At 38.6% G+C, this 18,819-nt stretch overlaps 1 protein-coding gene across 10 annotated transcripts in view; it reads right to left on the reverse strand.

The window, feature by feature from the left end:
* Positions 1-15,012, reverse strand: part of ATG10 (autophagy related 10) — a 267,932-nt gene extending 252,920 nt beyond the window's left edge. For 4 of the 10 annotated variants that reach the window (XR_005782828.1, XM_040449420.1, XM_040449403.1 and 1 more), the window contains exon 1: positions 7,787-7,993. Coding sequence is in view for 5 of the 10 variants with exons in the window: in XM_040449420.1 (XP_040305354.1) it covers positions 7,787-7,876 (90 nt within the window). In the remaining 5 variants the exon portion in view is untranslated. Of the gene's footprint in view, positions 1-1,071; positions 1,395-5,454; positions 5,534-7,786; positions 7,996-10,201; positions 10,308-14,945 lie in introns of those variants that run through there. The other 6 variants (XM_040449437.1, XM_040449434.1, XR_005782863.1 and 3 more) reach the window with 6 other exon arrangements.
* Positions 15,013-18,819: the final 3,807 nt, after the last annotated feature.

Here is an 18,819-nt window from a genome sequence, read left to right on the forward strand (position 1 = left end):
TCAGAGCCTGGAGCCTGCTTCAGATTCTGTGTCTCCCTCTCTCTCTGTCCCTCCCCCACTCGCATTCTGTCTCTCTCTGTCTCTCAAGAATAAATGTTTAAAAAAAATTAAAAAGATAAATAAATAAATAAATTCAGACTAGAGGTGACAACAGAACACAAGTGAACTCTCTCTCAGTAAAAAGACTAATCCAATTCTCATCTCATCCTAAACAATGAACCTCTCATTTCTTATTATAAATAAAAGTTAGAAGGGAGTCAGAGCTCTTTCGTGCCATAAAATGTAGGTTGTTAATACATCTATTTTGCTGGAGTCTTACTCCTGCTGGAAAGCTATTTGATTTTTTTTTTTTAAGCTCAAATAATCAAAACCTTTTTTTTTAACTGCTTCAGCAGAGGCTAAAGATTGGGAAGGTAGAATAATTTTTCTCCCCATCAAGTGAAAGCAGTCTTTCTAAACTAGAGGTTAACCCTAAGACTAGACAGTGTGAAGAAGCTTATTCTGCTGCTATTAAATATCTTTTCATAAAAACAGCCCCTGTGAATTCTAATACTGCGTATAATCATTGCTCAAATGATCCTTTTTAGTTAGAAACAATTTTTTTCACTACCATTCTCCACTTTTTTCATGTGCTTTTTAATCTAATGTGCGGGGAACTGATTGGTTTTAATTTATTTTATTTTAGTTTTAGTTTATGTCAAAGACATTTCTTTTGATGAACCTATAAATCAATGTACATTAGAATCAAAGTAAGACTAAAACACTTAAAGAAATATAACTAAGTTTCCCCAGAACTCAAGATCATTTACAAAAAATGTGATTATAACAGAATATACCATGAATACCTTTAAACATTAAAGATAATTTTTAACTAATACTAGGAAACCTCCTCTGTATTTGTCCCTCCCTGCAGCAATACCACATTATTATATAGATTTAGATTTAGACTCTTTCCAAAAACAAAACAAACAAACCAAACAAAAAATACATGTAATTACTAGATAGGGGTGTTAAACTGAACCCAATACCATTATAAGAATTTGGTTTGAATTCATTTAGCTAATCACTTACCTAGCAAGGCTCTTGGGCTGTGGTCCTCAAATTTCAGAGAGCAAAGAAGCAGTCAGGGTACAAATTTAAATGTGGAATCTAAGGCCCAGATCAGGGAGATTACCGGATTCTGAAGGCCCCCAAACACACATTTGTAGTTAGCACCAGAGATAGTTTCCAGGAAGAAGCATGTTAGGAAATTGAGACAAAAGACGGATTGTTTTGATATGGCTAGCGAGTGTCCTGGATTTCAAGGCATTTGACAGCCTGGCTGGAGCACAGCAGGGATAGCCCTGGTAATCCAATAAATAGCCTGGGGAAGCAGCAAAAGGGAGAAAGTTTGGTTCGGTCACTGACCAGTGACAGCCACTGACCAGTGAGCCCAGCACTCCCTTCCTGCCATCCCACTAAAATATGTATCCCAAATAAAGTTCAAACAGGATACAACATTATACCTGGAATGTAACTGAAGGATGTTAATCGGTATCTGATGTTGGCTGTGGCCTCTAGCAGCAGGAAGTCCAGTTAGGAAGAATATAAAAAAGCATCTCACTCTATGTCATTCTGTATTTCCTCAAAAAAAAAGAGAGCGTGAGGTGCCTCCTCCACTACTGGTTTCCAAGCCCATTAGTGATTCTCTCTCAAGGCAGTTTTCTCTCAACAATATAATGCTCATGACCAGAGCTGGAAGGTAAAGCCAAGTGGAGCACTGCATGCTATGGTGTAAAGTCAGCTCTAGGTAGCTGTGGGGACAGGAGGAGCACTCAGAAGAGTGCGACCTTACCACTATCACTTCCTCTGCAAAAACTCAAAAAACAGTAAACCATTTCAAATCACACAAAATCACTCCCCTTGTTATACACACAGGACAGAAAAATGAAAGAGTAGGAAAGGAAGGCCTCTTCTGAGTACACAAAGATCTGTCATTCATTAATTTGACTGTATCTTTGCACACTCTCCTACCTCACACGTAGAGGAAGAGTGCTGCCTTACCTAGATATAGGGAGAGTGGTGCAGAGAGCTTGCTCACTCTGACCAGAGTCAGACAGTCCCTACACTAGTCCCTCTTCTGTCAAGGTAAGAAAATCAAAAAAATCAATAACAGTATGGGACCAAGGTGACGCTCTTGCACTGTAAGAAAAAAGAACACTGCCATAATGAGAAAGCGAGAAGGGCACCTGAGTGGTTCAGTCAGTTAAGCATCTGACTTCAGCTCAGGTCATGATCTCACAATTTGTGGGTTCGAGCCCCACATCAGGCTCTGTGCTGACAGCTCAGAGCCTGGAGCCTGCTTCAGTCTGTCTCTCTGTCTCCGCCCCTGCTCCACTCATACTCTGTCTCTCTGTGTCTCAAAAATAAAATAAAAACATTTTAAATAATCAAGATGATTGTTAAAAAAAAAAAAGAGGAAGAGAGAAAGCTTGCTTCTGTGTTGGGCTTACACTGGGAATCTGGAGAAAAACTTGGAAATTATCTACTTTACATTCCCAATTGAAAAAGAAAAAGGGAAAAGAAAAATACAGCCTCCAAAAGCAAGAGATGAGGGAGGGGAACAACAGATGAGAGTGTAAAAGAAAGTGGATAAGAAAAAAAACCGGGAGTTCAAATATATAATAATAGTAGAGATTTAAATTCTATATGAGAGGCAATACAGAGAAGTACAGAAGCTGGAAAAAATCTAATTAGTATTTTAACATATACATGTGAGTTGATCTCCTAACACAGAAGGAAAAGGACCAAGATGTAAACAAAGCATATTGATAGATTAGAGGACAAAGACCACAAATCCAACCTACAAATAACTGGCATTTCTGAACTGAAATCATAGGCAAACATACCACTGAAAAATTACTCCTGAGCTAGAAAAAAAAAAAATCAAACATATTTACTTTTATAAATTGAGAGGATTCACTGTGTTTCTGAGAAAACTGTTGGGGGGAAATATCTATGCCTAGAGGTAGCAGAGTGGAATATCTTATTTTAAAAAAATAAAAAGGAGGGGCACCTGGGGGCCTCAGTCGGTTGAGCGTCCAACTTCGGCTCAGGTCATGATCTCACAACTTGTGGGTTCAAGCCCCGCGTCAGGTTCTGTGCTGACAGCTCAGAGCCTGGAGCCTACTTTGGATTCTGTGTCTCCCTCTCTCTCTGCCCCTAACCCACTCGCATTCTGTCTCTGTCTCTCAAAAATAAATAAACATTAAAATAAATAAATAAATAAATAAATAAATAAATAAATAAATAAATAAATAAAACAAAGATGCGGAAAAAAGAGTTTATCTACACAGGAACAAAAATTAAAGTAGCCTCAGCCATCTCCTCCACAGCAAGGAACACCAAAAGTCGATAGAGCAATGTCTAAACATCTGAAAATTTCTGACTTACAAGTTTGCATCTTAGCACCTATAACACAGTCAGGCACACTGTAAACAAATAAAAGTTGCAATGAAGAAAAGAAAATTAAAAATTTAAATGAATTTATTTTATATATCTCTACCTATTGTACCCTTCTACTTTCAAGTTTATTCACCAATTGGTCTTTTCCCATTGAAACAACAGATTTATATGACATCTAATCTTTCTGATACCAGTGTCATTTTTATAAGAAGATTATCGTATCTTTATATAAAACAAGACTTTTCTGTAAGCACACAAGAGAAATTGATCCACCATTGGTGATGATTTGAGCTCTTTGTGCTTTTGAATACTGAGTGGGACTTGTAGAGACTAACTTGTCTGCATGTATGCTAATTAGGCCAGAACCAGGAACTAATAAGTCTGACCAAAGTTATTCCACAAATAAGAAGATACAGAAAAAGTCTGTATCAGAAACTACAGACTCTGCTATTCTGAAAATAGATGATAAAGCCATATATTTTTAAAATATACTACCAAGTGCCATAAAAAAATAATTGGTGGGGCACCTGTGTGGCTCAGTTGGTTGAGCATCTGACTCTTGATTTCTTTCCATTCAGGTCATGATCCCAGTGTCACGGGATGGAGCCCCATGTGGGGCTCCACAGTGAGCAGTGAGTCTATTTGGGATTCTCTCTCTCTTAAAAAGAAAAGAATTAGTGTTCAACATTTTTTAATGAAACATTCCCTTTTTCTTCACAAAGTCTTCATTAAAAACTAGATGGGGTAGCTGGGTGGCTCAGTCAATTAAATGACCAACTCTTGATTTCGGCTCAGATCATGATCTCACACTTAGTGAGATGGAGCCCTGCATGGGCTACTAGACAGTGTGGAGCTTGCTTGGGATTCTCTCTCTACCTCTCTCTGTCTGCCCCGTCCCCGCTCACGCATGCTCATTCAAACGCTCTTTCTCTCAAAATAAATAAAAAAAAAAAAAAACTAGAGGGGCACTATGTGGCTCAGTTGGTTAAGCATCTATCAATTTTGTCTTGGGTCATGATCTCATGGAAGGTTCATGAGTTTGACCCCATGTGAGGCTCTGTGTTACTGCAGAGCCTGCTTGAGATTCTCTCTTACTCCCTCTCTCTCTGCCTCTCCCCCACTTGCACGGGCTCTCTCTCTCCCAAAATAAACCTAAAACAAAAAACTAGATTAGCATACCTTCTTACTTCCACAAGCTTTCACTCATTCACCTGGCACCTGCAATATCCCAGCACTTTGCTGTGTGTGTCCTCATAGAAAGGAATGTCAAATGTTTCCTGGGAAAATCAAAGACTCTAAAAGAAGGAGTCTAGAAGACTTGAATCCAGTTCTTGAAGAACTGAATTTTGATACATGAATGAGGGCTTACCAAGTAGAGACAAAGTCATGTCAAAGAAATGGAAGAGCTCTTCAACAAAGGGCCTGAAAAGTTTGCTAAGTTTTAAAAATAAAGTGCCATTACATGTGCATAGATTGGGTAAAGCATAGGCTGATATGGTCCAATGGTTCCCAAAACTGGGAGGGACCATTCTCAAAGAAGTTGTTTGGAAATGAGCGAGAACATAGTTGTCACAAATAGGAGGGTGTGTAGTTTGCTATTGCAATTTAATGCTCGGGGAACAGATACAAAGAGCATCTACAAGGTATGAGGCAGCTCCATAAAAATGCCAGATGAGCCCCCATTAAGAAACACTAGGAAGTGAGTTAAAAGTAAACAAAGCCTTGAGGTGCCTGGGTGGTTCAGTCAGTTAAGCATCAAACTTCAGCTCAGGTCATGATCTCATAGCTGGTGAGTTTGAGCCCTGCAGTGGGCTCTTCACTGACAGTGCAGAGTCTGCTTGGGATTCTCTCTCTCTCTCTCTTCGCCTCTTCCCCTCCCCTACCTCTCAAAATACATAAATAAACTTGAAAAAAAAATTTTAACGAAGTCTAGAAAACTAACCATAGTGTTTCTTAGCATATTTTTGAAATCTGAGATCACAACCTGCATTTCTGTCAATAAATATTTACCTCTCAGAAAGCTGTGTTTTTCCTGAGAAGTGGTATGCTTCTTTCTTTCCTTTGACCACCATGAAGATGAGAACTTAGTCTATAGGAAGGTCAGGCAGTAGGGGAGTGGGGGGGGAGGGAGGAAGGGAAGGAAAGCAGTTTACAGATAACTCCAAAACTCTATGAAGAAATTCCATTTAAAACAGTGAGCAATAAGAAACCACTGTAGGTTCTTGAGCTAGCATAGATTATTTTAAAAGTTTTCTCTGAAGGCTATTACATGACAGTGATATGAGACAACCCTAATCTCAAAGATAAACTTGTATTAGTATGTTCCTGGGTTCTGCAAGCCTATAAGATCAGCACTTCAAGGACTGAAGTACCAAGCTCTTTAGAGGCACCTCTGGTTTTACAGTTTTCAGCAACCTTTCCCTATTCTGGATGCTTTTAGGTAGGATTTATTCTCCATTCCCCTACTTTCCAATCCTTTTATACCCAGTCTGCTTGGCCCCTGAAGACATTTGTTTTCAACACATAATCACTAAATAATCTCTATGGCACTTTGTTGTTGTTATAGTTCCTGACTGTGTTTATGATTCAAACACTGCCTCTAGGGTCCCAAACATCTCTAGGCTTCAAAGATATTAAGAATCAAATCAAACTCAGACTCAAACAATCTACTTATATAAAGCAGACATATTTTTCCTTAAAGAGTTACTTATCTTTCTCAGAAATGTATAAGCATTAAGACCTGCTATCAATTTAGAATTTGTCATAAAACGTTATGGCCATCTTGATTGCCTCATCATGTAGCAGTGTCTCATTTAATCCTAAATAAAGGGGGAAAGGAACTGGCAAAGGGAGAAGAATGTAAGGAGAAACAATCCTGTAAGTCTACCTATATCCAAATGAAACCAGGGTAGAACCAGAAACTGTTTCCACTAACTTCCTCAATTAAAATAACAATAACAATGTTTAATTCTTGGAATTGCAATCTCTTAATTTGCATTTCTCAATATTCAACATTTCTTTTTAGATCAAATTTTCATTTTGTAAATGTTTCCTTTCGTCCATATTCAACTCTTCAGAAGCAAGAAGTAAGGATTCTACTTGGGGTCCAATAATGTTGTTGAGGGACTATGTTTTTCAATTCTGAAAGTATAAACTTAAGCTTTTGTCACTAAAGAGTGAGTCCACTGTTGAGGCGCCCGGGTGGCTCAGTTGGTTAAGCCTCCACCTTTGGCTCAGGTCATCTCAAGGTTCACGTTAGGGCCCCATCACAGGCTGGGTGCTGACCGCTCAGAGTCTGGAGCCTGCTTCAGATTCTGTGTCTCCCTCACTCTTGCTCTCCCTCTCTGCCTCTCCCTCACTCGCACTGTCTCTCACAAAAATAAAAACATTAAAAAATAAAATTTAAATTTAAAAAAGAGTGAGGCCACTATTAAATTTTAACTTTTTAAAGTTATAAACATGATTCACACAAAGTGAGCCTGTGGCAAAGATTTATTGAACTCCTGATGAAGGAGCAAGCTGAATGGGAAAAATTACAAAAATCTTGGAAATAGGGCAATAAAATCACAACCTTCAGGAGTACTTTTTCTACCAGTAAAAAATAATTTGCATCTCCATTAGACAAAAAAAAAAAAAAAAAAAAAAAAGTAACTGCTGAGCCTGGGCCCTAATCAATAACGGTCAAACAACGGTATAGTCCGCTAGATAATTAATTCATCCTCAGGTGGGCTTCTTAGACAAGGTTTCATTCTGAGGTATCCTTTTGCTTTTGCTAGATGTTTATAATTTTTGCCATCATAAACGTGTATCTATAAACCAGTTAACTACCCCGTTCATGATTTGATATTATAAGCAGATAAATTGGGAAAAGAAAAATTGTTGGCTATAAATATTAACTTATTCTTCCTGATCCTTAATGAATATGAAACCCCTTCAAGTTAAGTGGAACTTGGACATTGAAATCACTGGTAATTTAAGACCCTTTGTTTCAAGGTCACACGGACAAAGACTTGCTATCCCCGCGCAGGCTTAAACACATGGTAGTAACCACCCACGTTGTCCGTGAGGGCTCTGTAGTGGCCAAAGAGAGCAGGTCACACTGGGTGCGCCCCCTCCTTCCCACTGCGACTCCCCACGCCCAAACAGAAGCTCGTCCCACCACCGCTGGGACGCGGCCTGCATTTCACCAGCAAGCGCCCCGCTTCCCAGTCTTTTGTTCAGGGCTGGGCTGTTAGCCGCCCACCCGCACCCGCCCTTCCACCCCATCCCAGAGTACGATGAGGACCCTACGGTAAGCAGAGCCGGGAAGAGGCGGCCAGCCAAATGCTGTGGGAATACTCACCCAGCTCCGCTCGGCCCCTGACCCCGTAGCCCAGCCCAGGACGGGCGGGGCAACGGGCATGGGGGAGGGGAGCCGGGGTGAGGTGCCCATCGCTCTGCCCGCTGCCGCCCAACCGTCGGCCTCAAGGAAGAGAATAATGGGCTCCCGAGGGCTACGGAGACCGTAACAGACGAGCAGAGCCCACGCGCACAGAGGAACACCAAAAGAAAGGCCCAACCCTCCCTCGGCCACCGCTACCGAGGCGACCGAGTCAGAGCATGCGCACCAGCACCTCCCGCGTACCATGGGACCAAGCTCGCGCCCGTGCCTGACGTCGCCAGCCGCGCGCGCAGGGCCCGGGCCAGGGGGCGTGACCTCCCGGTTGCCCACTGCCACTGGAGCCGAGGCCCCGCCCCTCATCTCACCGGCCGGGGGAACCGAACGGCTGCTTTGCGCTCCGCGTCCACAGAGGCTGCCCACTTGGGGAGGCGCGGCAGGCAAACCCAAACCTGAGAGACGGGTGCCACATGTTTTAAGGGTCGTTCCACCCCTTCTTCCAACAAATAGTCAAATATCTGGAAAATAAATGGGTAACTAATGGAGAAAGGGTCGAGCAAGAACCTTCACGGAGGTTGGGGAATCAAACCGGCTAACACCCTAACATACATACACACACTGTAAAACTACTGTAAGCGCCACAATTAAGCACAGGCAGGACTACCTCCTTTAAAACGGAAGACCAAAGTAGAAGTTAGCAATTCGAAAATTGACAATAGTACCATCTGTGATACATATCTCAGGGGAAAAAAAAAATCTAGCCGCAGAATTAAATTGGGGGTTGGGGACGGTGGGATAAAGAAAAGACCACAGAAAGATGTAGGAGTAACAGGGGTGATCGAACTGAAATACTGAAAATGCAACAGAAGACATCTGAGGGAAAACTAGCATCTGCTCCTTTTAACACAACAGAATTAAATTCGTGTGAAAAGGAGAGTAAATACAGGCAAAGAAGTGAAAGGAAAACCTGCCTTCAAACGTACAGGGAATGGTTATGATCTTGTACCACAGTTATGTAAGATATCACCATTGGAGAAAGCTAGGTGATAGGTACATGAGATTCTGTACTATTTTTGCAGTTTCTTGTTACTCTATAATCATTTCAAAATAAAAAGTTCTTAAAAAGGGACAGAACACCCATCAATAGCGATCAGGAAAAGGAGTTGACTAAAAAGGAGCTTGAGGAAATTTTGGGGGGTAATGGAACTGTTCTATACCTTAATTGTGTTGGTGATTACACCTGTTGTTTTGTTTGCCAAAACGCATAAATGGGATAGATTTTACTATATGTAAAATAAAACTCAATGTAAAAAAAGATACTGCCAAAAAAAAAAAAAGATACTGCTCATAAATGAATTTCCTAACATACTTGAGCAACTGTGGATATAAATGAATAAGATAGCTGCCAATTAAAAGTATTCACTGGCTTTTTTTTTTTTTTTTTTTTTTTTTTAAGTATAGGGCAGTGAGTTCTGAGTGAGAACTTTAGTGGATGGGTGTCGCCTTCAGCTTTAAGCAGTTATTTGAAAAACATAAAACTTTCACATACAAAAATAAGAATGCATTGCTTGGCACTGTATTCAATAATCTAGACACACTTTCATGCATCAACAATACCATGTTAAAAAATTATGCATTTGAGATTTTTTAGACTACTTTTAAGTGTTTATTTATTTATTTTGAGAGAGAGAGAGTGGGTGCACAAGAGCGGGAAAAGGCAGAGGGAGAAGGAAAGAGAGAATCTTAATCAAGTTCCACGCTCAGATGGGAGCCCCACTTGGTGCTCGATCCCCTGCCCGTGAGATCACAACCTGAGCCAAAATCACAAGATGGACACATAACCAACTAAGCCACCCATGCGCCCCTGCATTTGACATGTTTTTAAGTTTCATAGTTCATCTGCCAAAAACAAAAACACAAAGCAAAGTAAATCAGCTAACTTTGATACACTTCCTTTCATCTTATCACTCTTGGCAAGGAATAGTACTGGCCTGTTTGTGTTTACCCTACAACACTACAGAGTGCTTTAGGGTGGAGTGTGTCATTGCATAGCCAGCCTCTAACAGAGTTCCTCACCAGTAATAAGTATTTGCTGAATAAAACAATGAATTAATCACAAAGAGAAGGAAACTAAAATTCATTGAGAACCCTCCGTAAACCAGAAACATAGTTAACTGTATGATAACTACACGAAGATACCCATTTTATAGACATGAAAACTGAGTTTAATGATCAAATTCCTTTCACTCCTTATTTCATTGGATTTCTCCACTTCATTTGGACATATTGATCACATCTAGAAAGTCTTGTTTCCCTTAGCTTCCATAAAACTACAATCCCCTGAATCTCCTCCGGCTCCCTTGACCTTCCTTTACTTACCTTCACAGGCTTCTGGTTGTCCACTACATTTTAAACCCATGTTTCCCACAGGGCCTCATAGAAGTTAAGCCTTCTGGCTTTTTATTTGTTTTGTTTTATTGAGACACTGTAAAGTAAAAAAAAAAAAAAAAAAAAAAAAAAAAAAATTCAAAATAAGTTTATCGAAGCTTTGCATTTAGCGTTTTCCTTTAACCAATGAATATTTTTATTACCAAAAATTACAATGCAGTATAATTGTGCCTTTCACATTACGGGAATTATCTTGTAATATTAATTCACAATATCCTTAAGGTAGTATGGCCCAAGAATGAGACACAAGTATAAAATTGCATGGGAAATGTCTTATTTTCTCAATCTTATAAGAAAGTACAATCATATCACTTGGACATAGTCTTTCGGCTCATATCCCACAGGCCACACCAAGATACAAGGAAGGTAGAAAATGCAGTCTCTCGCTAGGTAGCCAAGGGCTCAGTCAAAGCTTGACAGAGTGAGATTGTTTTATTATTAGAAGAAAGAAGGGCAGAATGGATACTGGGGAGAATAGCTCTCTCTGCCACCGTGTGTAGTAGGCAGATCTCTTCCACCACCCTCCAGGAGGTCCTCAGGAAAAGATAAATTATATAAAAGAAAGAGTTAGGAGAGGTAATCTGATTGGATGGCAGAGATAAGAAACATAAACCTGTGTGTACATAGCACTTACCCAAAAGAGTGAGAGAAAAAAAACTGTAGTTGGCAAAACTATGGAGACAGTAAAAAGATCAGTGTTTGCCAGAGTTTGGGGGAAGAGGGCAAAAAGAGAAGGTATGAATATGTGGAGCATACAGCATTTTTAGGACAACAAAATTATCATTTTGACACTAATGGTGGATATATGACATTATGCTTTTGTCAAAACCTATAAATCTATACAACACAAAGAATTCTAATATAAACTATGGACTTTAGTTAACAACAGTCTATCAATATTGATTCATCAGTTATAACATATGTACCACACTAATGCAAGATGTTAATAAAAGAGGAAACTGTGACTGGCATACATAAGAATTCTCTATTATCTGCTCAGTTTTCTGTAAACAATATTTTCTAAGAAATAAAGTCTATTAATTTTTTTTAATGATACTGAAAAAAAACCGCAATAGTCAATATTAAAGAATGGGGTTTCAGAGAATTGATAATAATTACAGCAGGGTGATTCAAACTGCCCATCATGCCACTTCTTATTTGTTACCTTTTGTATACCCACAGCACATACATATTGGGGGGGGGTCTTTGTTTTATTTTTATTATCAACCTTTTTGAATGTAATTTATATAAGATAAAATGCTCCCATTTTAACTCTACAGGTTAGTACATTTTGACAAACAGATACATCTACGTAACCATTACTACAATCAAAATATAGAACACTTTCATCATCCCAAAGAATGAACTACTACTCCTTTGCAGTTCATCACTTCCTTAACTCTCAAAGCCTTAGTAACCACTCATTTCCTCTAGATTAGTCACTCTAGTTTCGCCAATTCTAGCAAATGGTATCATACAGTACATACAGTACCTATGTGTCTGGCTTCTCTCACTTGGCATCTATCTGAGATTCATTGATGCATTTATCAGTAATCAGTTCTTTTTTATTACTAATCAGTATTCCACTGCATGACTATACCACAGTTTGTATATCTAGTCATCTAGGAAGGACATTTAGTTTGTTTTCAGCTTCTAGCTATTATAAATAAAGCTGCTATAAATAATCATGTACAAGTATTTTTGTGGACATATATTTTCATTTCTCTTGGGTAAATACCTGGTAGACATATATTTTGGGCTCAGTATAGAAATACAAATTGTGTTCTTTGACTATAATTCTGTATTGATGACATTCCTTAGCTTAGGGCTTGCCTTATTTCATATTCTAATTTAGAGAAACTTTTGTTGCTGAACTTAAGTTACTGTATGTTTCATTTGATTTTTAGTAGTAGGCATATGTACTCAGAGTACCTAAAGTTGGGGACTCTGGCATGACACTCATGGATTCAATCATTTGTATGGAAATAGCAATGGAAAATTGTCATTTTTTAAATGACAATCTGTAATTATATCTGTGTTTCCTAAGAAAACTTTCTTAGAAAATTTCTGAAGGTTACTGAAAATTAGTTGTAAAAGTCTTGACGATAGCAAAGCATAAAGTTAACACAGAATCACAGCAACAAGGTACTACAGCTAACAATGGATAGCAGTAGGATTGGATAGCTGTGCTCGTATTTTGAGGATCTTATCTTTGAGGGTCTAGTTTGTATTATGAAAGGTATATATAACACATTTCAGGAAATAAGCCAATTTGAACTGTCTGAACAAAGGTTGGAATACTGTAGTGCATTTTGTTATTTGTCTGTCTTTGTTTTATAATATTCTTATTTGGACATTTCTATCTTTCAAAACACTTGAGGACATTTCAGAACTATACATTTGTTTCAAATTTGTCAGAGGAATTCAGAGTTCTAAAAGCATCACTCTGGTGGTGATCTGATATTACTCAGGTTGCTGGTTTTTTCCCACTGAAATTGGTTGACAACGCCCTTTGTTCTTTTATTTGGGGAGGGGGTCAGAAAAAACTCTGCATATCTCTAGCATATCCTTCTGGGTTATCAGATTCTAGCCTTGTTCATTGTCTGTAAGCAATTTTGCTGTTCTTTGTAAATTGTAGGTTATATAGATATATATAGATATATAACTTCTGTCCTGCCTGGTAGTGATTTTAATTGATTCCCCCATGTTACTCATGAAAAATCAGTTCTATCTCATTTTGCCTGGTTCCCTGATATCATATGAGTAAAATGAATTCTTTAACATATATTCGTTTTTATATCTGCATGAAAGGCATGATTTTATCTTTCTCTAAATGTTATATTTTAATAGAGGCCTAGCAATTTGTACCTACGAACCCCATAGGAATAAATTCTTACTGTACACTTTCAGTCCCAAGTCTCACTGAAATGCTCAGTAACTTTGAAGGGAAAAGCAGTCCAGAGTCCATAACAGGGTAGCTGCCCAAGCAAACCAAAACCTTGACCAAGATAATATGAGGCCCAAGAAGAAATAAATTAGGGGCGCCTGGGTGGCTCAGTCAGTTAAACATCCTGCTTTTGATTTTGGCTCAGATCATGATCTCAAGGTTTGAGATAGGATTGAGTCCTGCCTTGGAGCTCCATGCTGACAGTGCAGAACCTGCTTGGGATTCTCTCTTTCCCTCTCCTTCGGACTCTCCGGTACTCACTCACTCTCTCTCTCTCTCTCTCTCTCTCTCTCTCAAAATAAATAAATAAACTTACAAAGAAGAAGAAGAAAGAAATGAGAAAGTAGATAAGTAGCAAACCATGAATGTGCCACACCTTTAGACTACGTGGGGAAAAAAGATTCAAACACAGTATTTGCAGCACCCTGTATCCAGAATGCATTGATTTGTAAAGCAATGGGTAGAGAATAAAGAAGCAACTACAAAATCTCAAATTCTTCAGAATTTTTGGTTCAAATTCCCTCTACCTTCTAGGCCATAGGTTAGATTCCTTTGAACTACACAGCAAGATATTCTCCCTTGCTAGACTTTCCACACATCACCCAGCAAAGAACATACCAGGAGGGTAATGAGACAAGATCAATGTACTTACATAGGGTCTGCCTTTTTGCTCACAAGGACTTGAACGCCCTGGTTCAATAATGACCTGTTTCTTTTAATGTTCTATGGCTATGTTTACAGATCAGGAATTTATTCTGATTGTAGTATTCAATTGCATATTGATATATTGGTGTATTATAATGATGTTTTGCATTAAGACAAGTTCAGCCTGCAGCCCTGAAAGCCTTTGTGCAGTTTTAATTCACGAAGCTGCCCTAGATTCAGACCAAATCAGAAGTTGCTCCCAAGGCAATAATTCTCTTTAGACTGCCTCTTAAAATAAATAACAGTAATGTGTGTTTCCTCGGCCCCTTCATCTGCATTATCTTATTAGAGAGATGACAGGCACACTGTGGAAAAGGTACCAATGCGGCATCAAGAAGTCATAGAGCAAGCTTTATTTCTGCACTCACTTGGTATGTAGATTTCGAGCAGTCACTTAACCTCTCTGAACCTTAGGATCTATGTATCTACAAAATGGAATTAGCAATAATTCCACCTTTGCAGGGCTGTGAAGAACAAAAAGATATACATTTTCAAACTTATGAGATTGATACATAAGAGTAATAGAATAATACAGTAATTAATATAATCATGTTTTCTAACATAGAAAGAAGGCCAGGTACAAAACAATATGTTAAAGTATAACTTCATTTATAGTCCTATAGAAAAATGATAAAAGGTTACAACCAAAAATTAACAATGGCCATCCCTAGGTAAGGGAATTAGGAATGATTTTTCTTCATCATACATTTTTGGTATTTCAGATTTAGAAAAAATAATGTATCATCAATGTATTACTTTTTATAATAAAAATAAAGAATGCTACCTCCAATAAAAAAATTAAAATTGATGTCTGTGATTTTTAGATGGGAGTAAATGGTATTAACTTTACTGAATATATATATGACACAAAGAAAAGAATGTTATTGATATAAATTATATCCTGTTATTCTGTAAAGGAAATAACACTAGAGGCAAAAAGGTCAAATTTAAAGGGACAAAAAGCCAAAAGGCGGTGACCAGCAAAAGACGATAACGGGACATTCCAAATGTATAATTTCTTACCTTCTGCAACCCAGAGTTGGCCACAGAGAATGTCCCTTCATTGTTCAGTCTTCCTCAAATCAAGGAGCTAATGGAATAAATACATAGGCAGAGATAGTAGAAAGATATAAAAAGGCATCCTTATTCTATATGTACTCAAGACATGTCAAGAGGCATATTACAAAACATGAATAATGACAAAAAGAAAGAGGACAAATGTTAAATGTCGAATGAAATAGGCCATAGTTGAGTAGTGTTGCCACATCTTTGATGTAATGTTTGACTGCTTTGTATTATGATGCTTTTAATTATTTATGCTGTTTGGTATGTGTGATAAAGAGGAGGTAAAGCTTACTGCCATACAGATTTGTCTCTGATATTGGTTCTTAATACACACAGCACACACCCTACTTATAATAGTCAAATGTTCATTATGGTCAATGAGGAAATTTCACTTGGCTGATTGGTCATGATAGCCTCATGAGGATGGTCTGTGGGGTGATGTAACAGCCACTGGGTGAACTACAGCACTTTAAAAGGCCAGTAAAGAATTGCAATGCCTTCCTAGATGCTTATGAATTCCACTAGTTTCAATAAAGCTGTTTAGCTGTAGGTTACTGGCTTGTGTGATACTTGGCTTGGAGATTCCACCAATTGGCAGCTGCCTAGGGCTCTAGCAAGGCTGTATAATGCTAGAAGACATCTGCCTGGAATAAGAACATCAACCCAGAGGATGAAAACACTCTGCATGTGAGCTATAGCCCTGCCACATCACTATATCCTTCTAATAGGTGCCTTTGCTAAGCAGCATATGAGTATGTCATATATCTTCAGCTCTCAGAAATCTAACTAAAACAATCTGGATTGGTGGTATATCCAAAAGGGGATATTTGATAGAGAGGTCGGGCTGAAAATATATATAATGGATTTATCTCCTATATCTACTTAACTTATATTAACTCTGCTATATGTGTTTGGCCAAAAAAAAAAAAAACCCCAAAAACAAAAAAAACCCCACACTTTTCTTATAACATGGACCCTAAATGCAAGCCAACAACTTCATCTGGTGTTCAACTCAAGAAACAACCTTCTGTTCCAATAACAGAGGAAAACTGGCTGTGTACGATTTCTTGACTGATCATATACACACTCAAAATCATGTATACAGTGTTCTAGAGATTTTTTTAATGTAATTTTAACTCTATTTCTGCCTTTCACACTGATTTTAGGTCCTAACCCCTTTAGAAAAAATCACCTCCAAAGCGGTATTTGGGTGTCACTGATAGTTACAGCTATGGTCACAGAAGACACACTATTTAAGGGAGACTAGATACCGTGAAAAGAAAGTTCTGAGGGTGGCATCCTAGAGAACATGAATATTTTAGAAACAGGTAGGAGAGTCCATGAGGATTCTAAGAGAATTAGGAGGAAGACAAGAAAGAATAGATAATAAAACACCAAGAAGAGAGTTTCCAAGGAGTGCTTAACAGTATCAAATAAAAAGCAAAGAAATTAAGGAATATAAATACTGAAAAGTGACTATTGGATTTGGAAATTAAGAAGACACTGATAACTTAGCAAAAGCAGCTTTCATGTTATGGTAGTGGTCTCTTTCTGATGGATTGCAAAGTGGATGGGTCTTTAAAAAAATAAATAAGGGAATCAAGGAAGTAAGGACTCCAGCTTTTCTATGAAGAAAAGAAAAAAGATAGAGTGGCCGGTAGCAGAGAATCAGAGGCAAGGGAGGGTATCTTAGTATTTCACTTTTAAGTGTGTGTGACTTGATCCAGTCTGCATGCCAAGCACAAGAACCAAAAGGAAAGAGGAGACAATTGAGGTACCACAGTGCCTAAGGAAAAAAGAAGTTGAATCCCAAGTACTAATCTGTATTATCTGGAAGGAGGACAAAGGAGACAATGTAATGGTAGGAGTAAAAACATACATCTTTTTTATTTAGGAGAGAAGAAGTGCAGTGGAGTAGGACTTGAGGAAAGTTCATTTCTGATAGCTTCTGCATTCTCTGAAATGGGAAATTAGCAGAGCCATTTCTGAAAGTGAGGAGAGGGGCTTAAAAACACAAGTAAAATTTTGTAATTGTCTTTAAAATAAATAAGAGAAGGTGAGAAAGAATATATATGATTTGAGGGTCTAGCTGAGACTGGATTCTACATTTGTGGAGCTACTACTTTCTACACTTTGTGTGATTGTTTTTTGTTTTTTGTGTTCCTTCAGTACCATTCATCCTGCTTGTGTGAAGAAGTATAAAAAGTAACCGAAAGAAGAGTGAATGAATTGCAGGCTTGCAGGGTGCTGAAGAGATCTATTAGGGTAGAATCAATTAAGGCTGCTGGTACAAGAGTAGCAGAAGTGAGGGTCTGATCAGGATGATAAGGAAATGATGATAAGGGGACATCAATAGAGTTGAAATAAGGAAAGAAATCAAGGGACTAAAGATTATCACAGTGTCATTAAGAGAGTAGGCTTGTGGAGACAGAAGATGACCAGCAGAATAGGAGGGCATGTGTGGAGAAGAAGAGATGGATGTGCAAGGTTTCAGGTGTATGTATCAGTGAGTCCCAGGTAAGGACAAGGCCCCTGAGGTCAATCAAAGGTAGACTGCTGAAGTAGAATGGAAGTGAAGCCATAAGCATTGAATACACCATAGTAGTCAATGGGTCATTCATGAAGGCCTGGAAATTTCTGCAGGAGTTGTGTTGGAGAGAAAGATAGTGAGCCTGGTACCAAAAATCTAAATAAATGTGGACCATTAAGAAAAAGATGGTGATGAGGAGCATAAGAAAGGGTACAGATAGGTGGGTATAGAACCAACTCAAGAAAAATTTTGCTTTATAGGAAAGTAAAATGATCTGGATTTGGCACTTTGGAGCTAGGATAATACTAGCATTACTTGCAGGCTATGGGTAAAGGAGCCAGGCTAAAGAAAAGTCTAGGGCTCAAAGAGATACATGTTTCAAATGGGTGAATGTATTAGTCAGGGTTCTCTAGAGAAGCAGAACCCATAGGATACATATAGATATGCAGAAGGAGAATCATTATGAAGGATTGACTTACAGGATTATGAAGGCTGAGATGTTCAATGATCTACCTCCTGTCAGCGAGAGGCTCAGGAAGTAGTTGAAGTTCAAACCCAAAGCCTGAGAACCAGGAGAACCAATGATGTTGGTACCGTTTGAGTCCAAAGGCCCAAGAACTGAGGGCTGATGACCAAGATAAAGATGAATGCTCCAGCTCAAGCAGAGAGGGCACATCACCCTTCTTTGACTGTTTTGTTCTATTCAGGCCCTCAATTGTATGAAGCCCACCCACATAGATGAGGGTGACCTTTTTCACGCAGTCTATGGATTCAAATGCTGATCTTTTCTGGAAATACCCTTACAGAACCACCCAGAAATAATTTTTATCAGTTATCTGGGCATCTCTTAGATCAGTCAAGATGACATATAAAATTAATCATCCCTGTAGGTCTACATTCATACTGGCTCTCTCTCTCTGTGGAAAATAGAAACTGTTAAGCCTACTAACATTTATCCATTCTTTTCACAAACTTATAGAGAATCTAGTGTATGCCAGGCACTGTGCTAGGTGCTATAGAAATACAAGAACAAGACAAGCAGTGCCCCTGCCTTAAAGGAGTTTAGAGTTTTTAATTAGTAAGATCTCAGTCAAATAAGCAGAAAAACTTCTCAGCCTGACCATGTTATGAGGCTCTGTAGATCTGGTGGAGGAATGTTAAAAGCTAAATCAACCAAAGGATTCCTGAGAAAAAAGATATGCTCACAATCTGTCAGGCACTGACATCGATAATATTGATAAGCCTGCCCACATCTTTGAAAAAGTTACTGATAGAGCTGTTTACTAAAGAGCAAACACTAGT

This window comes from Herpailurus yagouaroundi, unplaced genomic scaffold (genome assembly GCF_014898765.1).
Source record: "Herpailurus yagouaroundi ecotype Mexico unplaced genomic scaffold, PumYag 29, whole genome shotgun sequence".
Classification (NCBI taxonomy): domain Eukaryota; kingdom Metazoa; phylum Chordata; class Mammalia; order Carnivora; family Felidae; genus Herpailurus; species Herpailurus yagouaroundi.